The following is a 15,133-nucleotide window of genomic DNA, read 5'->3' on the forward strand; positions in this document are numbered from 1 at the left end:
GAGGGCGAGAGGCTGCTGAGCAGAGGAGGGATTTAATGCTTTTCAAACACACAAGTGCTCTGAGAAGCAGAGCATTATGTCGAGGGGTGCCGACCTCAGCGATGGTAAATTCGCCGGGGCTGCTGAGCTAGATGACCTGTTTATTTGGACTTGCAGAGCGCATGTCTCAGGCTCCTGGACCGATCAGTGAATATGCTGTACAGAGAGTCGGCCATGATGGCTTTTACAGCCAAAATAAGCAACATTAACTGCCAAATAGCCGAGCACTGGGAGGAGAAGCATGTCTATTTACCGCTCGCAGCAGCTTCAATTAAACAAACAGCAAAAAGGGAACTGGTTAAGGATTATTTTTATTACTTAGCATTTTGTACAGTTTCTACCATGGAAAAATAACATGTAACATAAGACTGTATTTACAATTCCATTTTTACAAAATGTCTTTACAAGATTTTTTTTTTTGCCGGTTCAAAAACTTGAGACTAGAACACACGGAACATACACATTCACACACATCCAAACCAAACTTTGTAATACACACATAAATAAATATAGACATTCACTGACTGCTCCACGACAAATATTTCTACAGCCAAGAACATGTACAATTCATCATTTCCACACAAGTTATAATTTCATTAATAAACATTACGTATTACTCCCGATATAATTCTTTGTTAATCTGTTAATGAAATATTGCTAACATACTGAAAAGAGGTAACACAGACATTATTTCATGCCAACAGAATGCTAACGGTTGTCATGCAAAACCATTACGAGCTTTCAATTTGAAGCAAGTAATTCATTTACAGTTCAAAAATCAAATGTACTACATGCAACATACTATGTGAAATATTCTGGGTTAGACAACAATGACTTTAGTTACATTATCCATCAGTACTGACTGTATGCCTAAGCGCCTCTTTAATGGGTAAAACAAAATAAATAGATGAATTTCTACTTTTCTGTCTCATGGATAAAGAATTGTTTTACAGTTCTGGCATTTCCCACCATCCATGTTCAACCGTCTTCGTCAAGTAATTGTTTTCTTTAAACCACGACCTAATTGCCTGTCAAGTGACTGAACTGAATTTTTATTATCTTGGGGCTGCGTCTGACGACAGCTGGATCACAACTATGTTATCCTGGGGTCTTAACGTTTACCGGGAATTTCATAACTTCCTTGATGAGCTGGGGGTGTGTTTAAGGGAGCTGTGTACTAACCAACGCAGAATATGAGACCTTGCAGTATAAATGTCATTGTACAGACCAACCCGTCCGCTGACATGTATCCGTCAAAGGAGAGGGGTTGAGAAGGAATAGCTGATGTGTTGTGGAGCCTGGAGAGGATGGACCCATATTTCACGAGCAGAGGGGGTCAGTTCATGGTCTGGTGCGCTGTGTTTCTGTTTGGTTCCACACATTCCTTCCCTGACAGACAGGAGCAGAGAGCCACCGGTGCTTCTCCCTATTGGGTTTGCCTCGACTTGCAGCTCAGTGCCTCTCTACTGATGGCTTCTGGTGGTGAGAGTGGTGCTGCCGGAGTCTGGGTCCTAGAGAGACACACATTATCAGAGATCTGTCAGATATCACTGCAGAGATTCGGGCCTCAGTAATAATTGACTTTTCTTCCGTACTGTATAAATGTGCTTGTTTGGCGACTTGCTGTCGCAGTATTTAACCTGTTATCGGGGTCATTTTACATCCTCTGCTTTTGCTGAGCTAAACACTCACTGTTAAGTGCTGCGTTTTTTATGCTGCCTAACACAAAGTAATGTGGCGGGAGCACAGCATCTTTTCTTAAAAACTGCTGATTTTGGGGGGCAGCGGAAACAAGCTGTAAACACCACACTGACATATTATCCCCTTATAAAGGTGATACGGTAATTTGAAAGGACAGACAAAGGAAGAGGCCACGCTCAGCAGTCAGACAGGAGTCACTTTACAAACTAATCACAGCCGACAGATGTCTTTCCCTTCTTCATATATATATATATATATATATATATATATATATATTCAGTCGGAATAGTTGATCATGTTAGTGCAGGGCTACCCAGAGCTTAAAATCTGTCCCATAGACAATAGGCCTACACACTTATAAACAGCGTCTGGAAGAAGATCAGCTCTGCACAGGCTAGTTAATAACACGTCGGACAGGAAATCCAAAGTGTGGGATCATTTTGAGAAGGTGAAGGACGAACCCAAGGTGATATGTAAACTCATCTTCATTAGTCGACTACAAACATGACGTATCATCTGAAACATGGAAGTAGCTACATGCCCATTAGCCGGCTCGCTCAGTGTGTGACGTGCACTTGTAGATAAAATATAGGCCTATATTAAAGAAGGTTCATTAGTACGGTTTTGTATTTCTCTGTAATGTAGCACAGTGTTAACAATGTTACTGATACTATTCTTTCTCACACCTTCAACTCAAACCATTGTGTTGCCCTGTATCGAAAACATGCAGGCAACTAGTCGACTAATGACCATGACCATTATTTAAACTGTGCCACAGTGTAATGTTGTAGTAAATAAATATGTAACAGTAACCCTATTGATAATTATTATACATGATTCGCCTGATGAGTAACGAGATGTAACCCTTACCCTAACCTTAACCGCCTCTCTTTTAACACCTCATAACTAGCTAAATGCTAACTTGGCATTTTCTTCAGGGCTTTTGCTTCTAAACCAAAGAGTGGAGAGGTGTGTGCAATGGGGTATGGTGGGTGAGTCATGCAGCTCATGGGTGAGTCACGTAGCTGCTCTAGTCGCAGCTATACCTACTCCAAAAAACTGGGTATTTTACCATAGCTAAAAGGCTATCTGAATATTTGTTTTAATTTCTGAACAGCATATTATTGGGTGCCTTAAAATGTGTGAATTTAATTAATTCCTCTGGTATTACGTGACAACGCCATGTCAGATGAGGTGCAAGGGTCGGGTTCAGGTAAACTTGTGAAGAGATGTGCAGTTGCAGGAGCTACTTAATAGCACACACAGGCTGAACAGGCTGAGAAAGACCAGACAACTGCCAGGACAGTTTTGGGGCTGCTTTTTAGATCCATAAAATTAGCCCACTTGGACACGAGGGACTTCCACTGTGGGGGCATAACCATTAGGATGGAGTTTAAAATTTGAGTCTCTAATGATGGGGCAGACAACGAGCGGACAATGATGTGCCCAGGGGACATGAATGGCTTCAGCAAAGAGACAACTGGATGTCCGACACCAGTTTTGGCATATGCAGTCCAGAGAGAAATCATGTCTGAGGCAAGGCAACATTCTTTTGACAGTTGATGGAACCACCTATGTAAGTACATATAAGCAGTTTTCCTCAGAGCACATTTACACTGTGCAACAGCTCTCAGCACGCATAGACGGAAAACAAAAATATGAAGGTGAAAGATGCCAAAACGCTCCGTAGAGCTGAGGAGAGCTGCTACAATTCTCTGTGAGTTCATCACTTCATGCAAGCCCTTTCACACATAGGTAGGCATGTGAGCCATTGTTGATATTAAGATGTGTATTAATCATACTTGAAACATTAGTTTTGACATTTTGTGAACTATTTGCTTTCTGGTGAATGATTATTTGTGCTGGACTATTTCTCAGCTCTGAGCAGCCAGGAAACGTGTTATTGAGTGAGCTTCAGAGGTGGGGGTAGGTGGATTTTGTTTCTGTCGGACAGAGCCAGGCTAGCTGTTTCTTCCTGATTTCCAGTCTTCGTGCTTAACTAACCGGCTGCTGGCTGTAGCCTTTTATTTATTGCACAGACTTGAGTGGTATCGATTTGTTATGGAGCTCTTGCCAGAAAGCAAATAGACAAACTGAGACTAAAACTAAGATGTCAAACAATTGCCTTAAGGATAAATGAAGGATCTAATGTGTGTTGCTAGGACTTAGCAATAACACCCTACCCAAACTTTAACAGAAATAACATTAGTGGACATTATGGAGTACAAAAGATATTAATAAATCCAACATATAATCACTTAAACTGAGCTAATAAAGTGTTTGCAACAGCTCACAGTGACTTACGGTGTTGAATGACTGGTAATATGTTCGGGGTCTGGAAGGTCTTGACAGTGGCGGGACCTTCCCCTCCAGTTGTTATGACCTGCACCTCCAGTCTGTAGTAGGTCGATGGCCGCAGGTTGGACACGACGAGCAAGTTATGATCCTGCCAAGTGAGGGAGGAGAACAGCAGAAGACATGCAATCAGCTGAAAGACAGCAGAACGTGCCTTATTTGACAGGACTTGAATTTGAATGGGCTGTAAACCAGGCGAGTATCAGCGGCAGAGCTGTCTTTGCACAAGCCACAGACAAAAACAAAGACTTTGTTTTCATAAGGCTCGCTGTCTCTCCCTTTTTTTTGCTGCCAGCTTGATAAAGTGTGCGGTGGGTGGTGTTATTTATAGACAAGCTCCAGAGGCTGGGAGGTGCAGATAGGCGGAACGTGTTGTTGATGGAGCAGATTATGTCAAAGAGCGGCTTTTTCGGAGCTCTCACGGAGGATGAAAGAGGAAGACGTGAAGGCAGATGAAAACGTAGAGGAGGAGAAACTTCCAGCAGGACACAACACTTCCTCTGATCTCTCCCTGTGTCTGTCTACACACCGCCGCTTATCACAAGATTCATGCAAAGAGGCCACAACAGTGTTATCCTCAAATCACCCTCACCTCTGACAGATGCTGTGAAATGAACAGCTGAAAATAGAACATACCATTCTACTACAAAGGGCAATTTACATGACTATACATGACTGCACGGTCCCTGTGGGATACTGAAACATAACCAATCTGCAGCATTTGAAAACAGCCTTTACTCTTTGGCTATTAGAGTTAGAGCTAGAAAAACACTGATCCTGTTTTTAATGAAAACAGACTTACTGGAGGCAGGATCTGGGACTGGGAGATGATGCTGTTGGGCAGGCTGTTTTGCCGGCTTTCAGTGGTGATCTCAGCCCAGGTGACCTGGAAGCCTGTGATTCGCTGATGGGGAGCCACCCTGGACACGCGCCACAGGAAGTTGCCGGTGATGTTTCCATCGATGATGGAGAAAGAGGCCGTCAGGTTCTCTGGCTTGGCCAAAACCTTTGGAAGCCCTGGAGCTGTTGGGAGAAGGGTGGTGTCAGTCAGGGTCGTGATATTAAAGCCATAGTTTGACATTTTGGGAATGAAACATGCTTTATAGTCTGGGCTTTAAATTCGCCTCAATCACTGAACTGAACAGGCCTCATTTCATTTTGCACAAAACTGTTGCTCAGCACAAATTAAAAGTAACTATCTTGTTTAAATCAGTATGGATATTACTTGTATAAAAAATCAGGCTACCAAATTACATTGTAATTACAAGTCATTTATTCAATCTAGCTCCAAGAGACAGTGCATGAGAAAAAGAGGAGAACAGAGAGAGACTCAGTTAAACTGCGGTCTTCATTTGAAGAACGAGATTAGCAGACAGTTAGCAACAAACTTCACGTGACAATATTCACAACTTGAGAATAGAAAATAAATACATTTTAAAAAACGCTTTGATTCTATTGATCAGTAGAATATATTTAATTGGGGAAATGGAAACATATTCAGACTTTACAACCACGTTAGAGGTAGAAAGTCACCACCTTTTTTCCGTTAATTTTGTTTACCGTGCTGGTACACTGGAATAAATTACACTTTGGTGCTCATTGTTTCCATAAAATGAACTGCATAATTGAATTGCGGAGATTATAACTTAGATTTAGACTTTATCTTAAAATTAGCACAAGCTGGGCGATATGGGGAAAATCAAACATCATGATAATTTTGACCAAATACCTCGGTATTGACATTGCGATGATATTGTAGGGTTGGCTTTTGGTGCTTTTACAAAATATTTACACCATGAAATTTTTGATAAATTACCATCTGTCATGCGGATAGTAGAGCTGCTCGATTAATCGAATTTTAATCTGGATTACAATTTGGGCTTTCAACGATTATGAAAACAAAATAATCGACATAAAACGATTATGCACTTCTTGTCAGTTTACTCTCGTTGTCTTGTGTTGCAAATCGAACCCACCAGGGTGCCCCCTCCCCTCCTCTCCTCTATTCACTCCACAAGCCAGTCAAGTAGGTGAAATCAAATAATGTGAGGGGCAGGTGATCGCCAAAGACTTCAAAAACAGCGTGCAGAAAATGGCAGAGGGAGAGCGAGAGAGGTTGGTCTGTGTGTGTGTGTACATCAGGGCCGAACTCCACCGTGCGCGATACAGAGAGCAGAGGAGAATTGTAAACGCGCGACCATGTGGAGACAGAAATGACATGCCGTCGTGTAAATAAGTCATCACGTGCGCCGCATAATCGTTTGCATAATCGTGATTTCAATTTTGACCAAAATAATCGTGATTAGAATTTTTTCCATAATCGAGCAGCCCTAGCGGATAGTATGTCGAGGGAGGTAAAGGCAAATAACAGAACAACTACAACAGTCTGATATGTTTAGAAATGTTCAACACATTACTGTAGGCCTAATGCAGCCTTTAAAACCAGGAAAAGACAACACTTAAAATATTATAATATCCAAAATCTAAGATGCTATCTAGTCTCATAACACAATGTCAATCTTATATCGATATACTGCCCCCAGCCCTGGCTCAACCCAGTGGGCTTTAAGAGGACTTACCAATAGGACCTTCCAATGTCATCCTGACTCAGCATCTAATTGAGACCTGCTTTAATTTGTCCAAATGTGTAGCCACACAGGGCTAGCAAGGGACTCAGTGTTTCTAGCTTTGGCTTTTAGTCTAAGTTTTACAGTATTTGCTTATTGCTAGTTAAATTACAAAACTGATACCACTCTCATGTCTGTAACTCGTGAGCTTTAGAGCTGCTGATAGGTGGAGCCAGGCTAGCTGTGACCCCCTGTTTCTGGTCTTGTGCTAAGTTAAGCTAACTTGCTTCATATATATATACTGCAAAAGCATGAGAGTGGCATCAATCTTGTTATGTAACTCTTGGCAAGAATGCAAATAAGTGTATTTCCCAAAATATCAAACTATTCCTCATCATGATTATAGTTGTTTGATTACTGTATCCGCGCTTACAGAGATCGATTTCAGTGTGTCCTTTACGCATCAAACAGCTGACTACTCACCTCCCTCCCCCGGGCAGGGGATGTGTTTGTGAGTCTTGCTACGGATGGTTGCACAGGATGGAGTGAGAAAGGTGGTGCTCTCGTCCTTGGAGCGTCTCTTGGACTTCAGCATGTGAACAGTGACTTTGTACTTGCAGGAGAACAGCAGGCCTGGGAGGTTGATGTAGTTCTCCTGAGCCAAGAAACACATTATTCAGCCCTGATGACTTTGACATGTCACCCAGGTCAGGTCCCATGGAGCTTCAGAGATAATTAAATACACAGCACCGAGGCAGATCACATTCCCGCGCAGGCCTCAGGAACATGCCCCACATTACAGGACCACTTTGAACACTCACATGGTAGGGGTTAGACCACTATCCTTCCATTCAGCTTACAATATAAATGATTTTTTATAGCTTCCACATGTGGCACAAACACGACTTAATTAAGAAGCAGCGACCAAAGTGGATTTATATGTAATTTTAAAAAGAGAATGCCCTGTAAATCCCTGTTAATGAATTCTCTGCTGCAGTCTTACACTTTACGCTCAAACTTTAATCATCTATTGATCTTAACAAAAAAAGAAAAAACACCTTTCTCAAGTCATTCGAGGAAACCAAACGAAATCCTGCTGACTAGTGGGTTCAGATCTTGCATTTGTAATAAAGAGGTTCTACATTAATAGGCAGTCCCCCGAGAGAGGGTGTGTGTATATTCTCTCTGATATGAAACAGCTTTGATTAAAAGTGAATGAGGCGCTGTGCTCACATAAAAGCACAAGCCTGGAATCCTTCCCAGCGATCTATAGAAAATGGATGTATATTTCCTAGCAACCAGAGCGCTGGTCCCCAAAGAATGTGTTGATTGCCAGGCCTCTGCCATCCTGTATCAGCCTGAGCCCAAGCAGTTAACCCCCCCCACCTCCCAGACGCTACCAACCCCTACAGATCCTAGTGCACTCTACAAGAAAGCCCCACGCAGAAGCATGGCTGGGGCAGTTGGAGGTGAATGATCCCCCATTCCGGGAAACATTGTTTAAGTAAATGCGTTTTATTGGCCAACACTCCACATGCCTGACCACACGACTGACTCATAATATTCAAAACAACAGCCAGTGATTTGCCCAGTGCAAATCAAACGCAACAGGGCTTCGGGCTCGCTCAGCAGAGTTGTTTTCTTTCGCGGAGCTGTCCTTTCTAAGCATCAGACAAAAGGTTAGGCACGTGCTTTGCATAGCACAGAGCTGCTGATCAAGCCATAGCTCTGCGCTCTGCACTCTGTGATCAGACTCTTGGTTTGAAGGTGGGTGAAATGGCTTCTGGGTACTAACCTGCGTGACAGATTTCTCCGGACCTCGGGTCTCGTTGTGGCTGCAGTATTCTGGCATCCACTGGACATGATAGCGACTCACTGAGGGATCTGCAACGATAGAAGGATGAGAAGACAGAATGTCACTTGTTACTCAAGGGCAAGTCCTGTTTACTGCAGTATTATTTTTGACATGCACTCATTAATCAGCAGAATGACCCTTGTCAGTGCCAGTACTGTATGATGAGATTAATTACTCGTGTCTCATAGATAAATGTTTCAACAGAAAATTAATTGACAACAGTTTTTATATCTAATGATGATTCATTCAGTTCATTAATGAAACAAAAATGTTTAATATTTTCTGGATCCAGGTTTTCAAATGTAAAGATTTGCTGCTTTTCTCTTTACTTTAGCACAAACTGCATTTTGGAGTGCTGGCCAGCAAAACAAGCTGGTACTTTTCACTATTTTCTTACTTCTTAAAGAGTAAACAACCAATCAAATAACTGATAATCAAAATAATCAATCAGACCAAATCATCAAATACATATGCTGGTCATAATTGTCTTAAGTAAAACAAAACACTTCTGCTGCTCTACCTCTAAAAGGTAGTGGGGTTTAAAGCCTCCCTCCAGTGTATGTTGGCATTTTTATAACCATCTGAGTCATTTCCTGACAATGTTAATTAGCCGCACTGTTCACCATTTATTTTTGGGAAAGTTACTTCACATTGTGCTTAGTTTAAAAAAGAAGGCTGTTGCTAAAATGGGAAGATGACATATGACTATGGTAGAAGCTGCAGATCATACATCATCCTCCGAGCTTCCAAGCTTGTACAGGTGCACTGTCAAGCCAGCTAGCTTGTCAACTTATCTTGGATCTTGGCTACACTGACAAGACATAGCGGATGCAGACAGAGGAGGTGTCGTGGAATGTATCTTTTCACCGGCTACACCTGCAGCGCACAACTGGTTGTGTGAGTCACAGGCAAAACAAGACAGTGAGCTTTATGTCTGTGATCGTGTGGGATTGCTTCTTCAGTTTTTGGACACAGCTGTGTCATCAGTTACACGTAACACGTTCTCGGTGGGTGTTGGCCTCTGTCAAGGCTGTCCCTTGTCACCAATCCTGTATGTGATTTTCATGGACAGGATCTCAAGGCACAGCCGGGCGAAGGACGGGGTCCAGTTTGGGGATCTAGGAACTGCATTTCTGCTTTTCGCAGATGATGTGGTTCTGTTGGCTTCATCACACCGTGACCTCCAGCATGCACTGGGGCGGTTTGCAGCCAAGAGAGACAACTCTGAGACCATGGTTCTCTGCCGGAAACCGGTGGATTGCCCCCTCCAGGTTGGGAGAGAGTTACTGCCTCAAGCAAAGGAGCTCAAGTAATTCGAGGTCTTGCTCACGAGTGAGGGTAGAATGGAGTGTGAGATGAATCAGCAGTCTCGTGCAGCCTCTGCAGTGATGCAGGTGCTGCGCCAGTCTGTTGTGGTGAAGAGGCAACTGAGCCAGAAGGCGAAGCTTTCGATTTACTGGTCCATCCACGTCCCAACCCTCACCTATGGTCATGAGCTCTGGGTAGTGACTGAAAGAATGAGATCATGGATACAAGTGGCCGAAATGAGTTTCCTCCAATCTGGTTGCCATGGTGATGGATTGTGTCAGACTATTAACCACACCCCCATTTTGTGTTTGAGAAAGAACATCAACCAGAAACAGGATGTATCACTGCCTGGAGTGGAGTTTAAGTATAAAGTAGCCTTAGATATCTGAGTACTGTACCTCAGTACAGTACTCAAGTGAATGCACATAGTTATGTAACACCACTGCACCCTCTGAACATTTATCGGATACCAAAAGACAATCCAACAGGCAGAAATGATTAACTGATGGGTATCTCAGAAATTACAACAGTCCCTATCTCATATCTGATATCGCTGTTTCCATTATTGATGACTGCGATAACTTGTGTCTCTGAGAATAAAAAAGAAACATGAAAGCACTTCCTCCTTTATCCCTGCAGTAGTTTATTAACATGATTTTCCTGTTTCATAAACCTTTCCTTTTGTTCGCTGAAGGCTCGATTCCCAAACCCAAACTTTTCTGCTTCCACTTCAAGGATCTGCGTTCTCATCAGCGGAGTAGCAGCCTTGGTCATGCTGGGACACAGCAGCTCTCATTCCCTTCATTACTGTACAGTAGCTCCTCCTGCGCTCATCAGCAGTGTTTATCTGCCCATCACCCTCATCTTATGTTACTAGATTTATTATTCATTCAACTGTGTCGCTTGGATATGTGAAATACTTCTCCGATTAATAATTGAGTTATGCTATGTTTGCCCCTTGGCGGGGGCCTGGGTTGTAGTGGGGAGATAAAAGGGGTCCTTTGAAGGCTTAGACACAGATCTGGCACTTGGAGCCCCTGAGCTCTTTGGAAGCAGAAGAGAGGAATTACAGGGAACCGGGAAATCGGGAAAAAATAAACAAGATATGCTTAGCCCGGTCTGACAGAGAGGGGAAGTGGTATGTAAAACAAGAAATGGGACATGGAAATCAGGTAGAGAACAGAACCTCGGCGGTGTTCGATAAATCATGGCTGGAAGCGAGCCTCAGAAGTGCCGCCACCGCTGGACTGCTGTCTATTGTCTGGGTGTTGGGCAGACAGGCGATATATTATCTGAGCTGGTGTACAGTAAGGTTCCCTTTCGTCTGCTGGAGACAACCCAGAGGCCGGGCTGCTTTGGATCACAGAGACAATGAGTGAGAGTTTAATCATGGTTCAGTTAACCTGTCCCTTCTCTCTGTCACACAAACCAGATGTCCAGAGACTACAACTCTCCAGGCCATCTGTATGTCTGTATGTTTACAGTAGTGGAACCCAGGTTGTCAGAGTCAAAGCCAGGGTCATCCCTCAGACTAATGAGTGGCAGTGGCAAACACACACAAACACACACCGCGGACCAGCGCTGCAAACAAGAGACAGAAAAAGAAGCTGGACCAGGATTAACTCTGCACTGCAACACTGTGATTCCCAAGCCGTGCTTGATCCCCGTCAGCATCACTCAACTCCCTGAGTCCAGGCCAACCTTGCTAACAGCTCTGGGCCAACTCTATCTTCCCCTTCTCTCTCTCGCACTCTGATTCAGCAGTTGGTGTCTCACCAGGCCTCTCCTTCAGCCAGGGTTTGCATTCTTGACTCTAAGATGTGGAGTTTGGCTTAGGCGATGACATATATTAGTAACATAACATAGACCAGTGAATGGGACTTGACAGGTTACCCTGAGAGCATGGCTTTCAAGGTTTCCATATTTCCACTCCGGTATTAACAGAAGGGTTGGGGGAATGGACGCCGCTGGGACAGGCATTCCTATAGGCGTTAACCCCTTGTGGTGCCGCAACCCACGACCGTCTCTGTTACCTATGACATCAGGTCTTGTAAAACAAAATGGGCCGCTTCAACACTAACACACGGGTGAGGATCTATTAAATACAGCTGTCAATAAATCCCATCGCACTGCTCCGGCTCTGTGTGTTTATTGTTCTCCACTAAACGGTGGCTCCGCTCTACCAGACGAGGTTTACACCAGTTTGCCCAGCACTCACATTACTCAGCCCTCACAATGACACACTGTTCTGTTTATTTAATTTACACCATCTGATACCACATTTATATAAAGGAATCTTCCATTGTTTCACTGATTATCACTCATAACACTTTATTATGGTGTACATGAGTCATAGGGATTGATGGGCATAATGGAGTGCAAATTAGATTCTAACACAGCTGTAAATCAATACAGTAGAGCGCATACCTCCCCGGTTCTTCCAGTAGACACGGACCTGCAGCTGGCCATCCTGGTAGAAGGGTGTGCCGACCTCTAGAGGGCCAGAGGGGCGTTTGGCCAAGGTCGAACCAAGAGGGGATATCTCCTCCTTCTTTGACTTGAGTACTGATTTTACTGGGAAGAGAAAGGAGAAATGTTTGCTGCTGTAGCTAAGACAGTGACTGTGTTGTGGCAAACTCTCCAGCATGGTAACAGAAACACACAATTATTTCTTTGTAATATCATAGCAGTTACAACACTTAATGCATAAATGTGGTTTAACTCGACGGGTACACGCAGTACAGCCTAACGCTGCCAAGGTTAGAGGTTCAATTCCCTCGAGAGCCACGCCATGCTTAAAAATGTACACCCTCATAGTGCCGTGGCTTCCTCTGTGATTTCTAAACATGCAGGAGCTTCGAATGAATGCAGATGTGCTGTCAGCGCACCTTGGCCATTCCTTTTTGCAATTCACACGATGATTGCTTGCCTGAAGACACTTAGTAATTTAGGAAAATTTAACTCAAGGAAAACAAACAAATATAAAAGAGAATTGGATTATGCTTCACTGGGTCAGCCTGTATAGATACAATTACGAAAGTTCACTACCATCCACGATTTTTATTTTATTTCAGCTAGTGCATGATCCTCCATGAAACTCTAAAAGGATAGTTTGAATTTTTTGAACTGGGGATATATGAGGTGCTTATCAATAATTAGCGTATTACATGCTGTAGATGTTGGTTGGCACATCCCCAGTTTGAAGAAATGTACCGCTGTGGATTGTGGAAGCAACAAAAACATATTTTTTATATAACACAGGTGCAGCTAGTCTATTGCTATTAAAGAGTATGTTTGGATTCACCAAAGTCACACAATAACACAACATAACTGATGGAGGCAGCAGCAGACCATGTGTTCTGCGAGCTTAAGGGTGCTTTCACACTTGGCCTGTTTGGTTCAGTTCAATCGAACTCAAGTTAATTTGCCCCCTAAGTGAGGTTCATTTTGGCAGGTATGAACACAACAATTGCACTCAGGTTCACACCAAAACAACCGGACCGAGACCTTCTTGAAGAGGTGGTCTGAGTCCGGTTACAAACAAACTTTGGTGCGGTTCGTTTGTGGTGAGAACGTGTTCCGACCTCTATTCAAACCAACTGCAGTCACATGACACATTGTTTGGGTTAAACATGAGCATGTTACAGTCCTGGAGGATTATTAATGTGCGCCTCCTCCTGTACTGCCTTAATATGCACATTCAGCACATCCAATGCATCAAAACATTGTTTTCTAGTTGGAGCCGCGCCTCGTTTTCAAACTGTATGGTTTGACTAAAATGAACAATGACAGCAATATAGTCCACGATGAGCAGCGCTAAAATCAACCTGCGTAGTTGTCCCTCCATTGTGACATTAGAAAGTGTCACATTTATCTTGCAAGTGTACTCTTCTTCAACGTTTATTAACTTCAGTTTGGTCCGCTTGTAAATGCTGCCGTGAGAACATGAACCAACTCTAGGTAATTATACGACTTTGTAACAAAATTAGTCCCTGATTCGGACTAAAGCAAGACAACTCTAGGTCTGAAAGCACCCTAACAATTATTGTTTTTTTCAATAGAGTCTGGCGGCTTTCACGAGAGCATAGATGGGGAACTGAAACCCTTTCCCGTCGGAAATTGCTGTCTGACAGCGAAGTAAAGCAATGAAAACATTCTAAATATAGCATACACTTAAACTGATATTAATTTTTTTCAGGTGGGACTTGTTTATTAGGTGGCTAAAATAAGTTGTCTTGCTGCCCCCGCCCACAGCAGTTCTTTGCTTAGCTTCAGTGATGGTACTCCTGCCAGTTTCTCCAAACTGGGAGCATGCTGAACAACCGCCATGTACTGTATGTAATACACTGATAATGTACCAGTGCCACATTGAAACCCCATTTCAAATAATCTGAACTGTCCCTTTAATTATACCTTCGCATGATTTGGTTACACCGGCTGTGTCAGTTTCTTAGTGGAGATAGCATGCTAGTATTTGCAAATTAGCACTAAAAAGGACGTACAGCTAAGGATGATGGGAATGTCATTAGTCTGACAGGGATTTAGTCACAAAGTGGACTAAGTGAAATTTTAACCAGATGGTGGTGCAAGAAGAAAAGTGTGGACAAAGTGATTCCCTGACAATTCATCCTGTCACGGACATGAATGTTTGTACCAAATTTGATCAATATGGACAATCCATCCAATGGCTGTTGAGGAATTTTCCTCAAAAGCCACATATGTCAACCTCATGGTAGCAAGAGTGGAAAATTCAGAGAGTCCTCAAAGTCACTCAGATACATCTCTTGGGGACTATGAATGTCTAAACAGCATTTTATGACAATCAATAACCGACCAACATTGCAATCCCTCGTGGCTTAAAGGATGTAACAAGCCAGAGAGCTGAATTTCTGATAGAAAATCAGCATCAATGTTTACCTGACTCATTATTCTGCGAAGTGCTGAAGTGGAGAGAAGCCTTGGAGCTCTTCAGGCGCACCTGTCCCCAGTACGTGACAGCCTGCAGCTCCACAGTGTAGCTGCTGTTCTGCTGCAGTCCCTCCAGATCCACCCAGCTCTGAGCCTGCAACAACACAAAACACTTGCACGTTGGCTTTTGTATGTTACCGCACAGTCACTTGAGGCTCCTTTCAAAGCCCTGTCATTGTCCCAGTCACAGTTCCAGCTCAGCTCAGCCCGGGCCAACGCGGGCCTGTGGGAAAGCCCTGCTTATTAAGAACACATGTGGAGCTGGGGAAGGTATCGTGGCGAGGAGATAGCCTTCAGGGCCTTGCGAGGGAGCCGTGTTATCAGAGCCTCCCAGGGCTTC

At 43.4% G+C, this 15,133-nt stretch overlaps 1 protein-coding gene across 1 annotated transcript in view; it reads right to left on the reverse strand.

Annotated features, from left to right (window-relative positions):
- Positions 1–332: 332 nt before the first annotated feature.
- LOC126393464 (anosmin-1) overlaps positions 333–15,133 on the reverse strand; it is a 52,460-nt gene continuing 37,659 nt past the window's right edge. The window contains exons 8-14 of the mRNA XM_050049650.1: positions 14,743–14,887; positions 12,253–12,399; positions 8,458–8,546; positions 7,146–7,317; positions 4,898–5,118; positions 4,045–4,186; positions 333–1,550 (exon numbers count right to left, since the gene is read on the reverse strand). Of these exons, the coding sequence (XP_049905607.1) occupies positions 1,492–1,550; positions 4,045–4,186; positions 4,898–5,118; positions 7,146–7,317; positions 8,458–8,546; positions 12,253–12,399; positions 14,743–14,887 (975 nt within the window). The 3' untranslated portion in view covers positions 333–1,491. The remainder of the gene's footprint in view (positions 1,551–4,044; positions 4,187–4,897; positions 5,119–7,145; positions 7,318–8,457; positions 8,547–12,252; positions 12,400–14,742; positions 14,888–15,133) is intronic.

The sequence above is a fragment of the Epinephelus moara genome, chromosome 7 (genome assembly GCF_006386435.1).
Source record: "Epinephelus moara isolate mb chromosome 7, YSFRI_EMoa_1.0, whole genome shotgun sequence".
Classification (NCBI taxonomy): Eukaryota; Metazoa; Chordata; class Actinopteri; order Perciformes; family Serranidae; genus Epinephelus; species Epinephelus moara.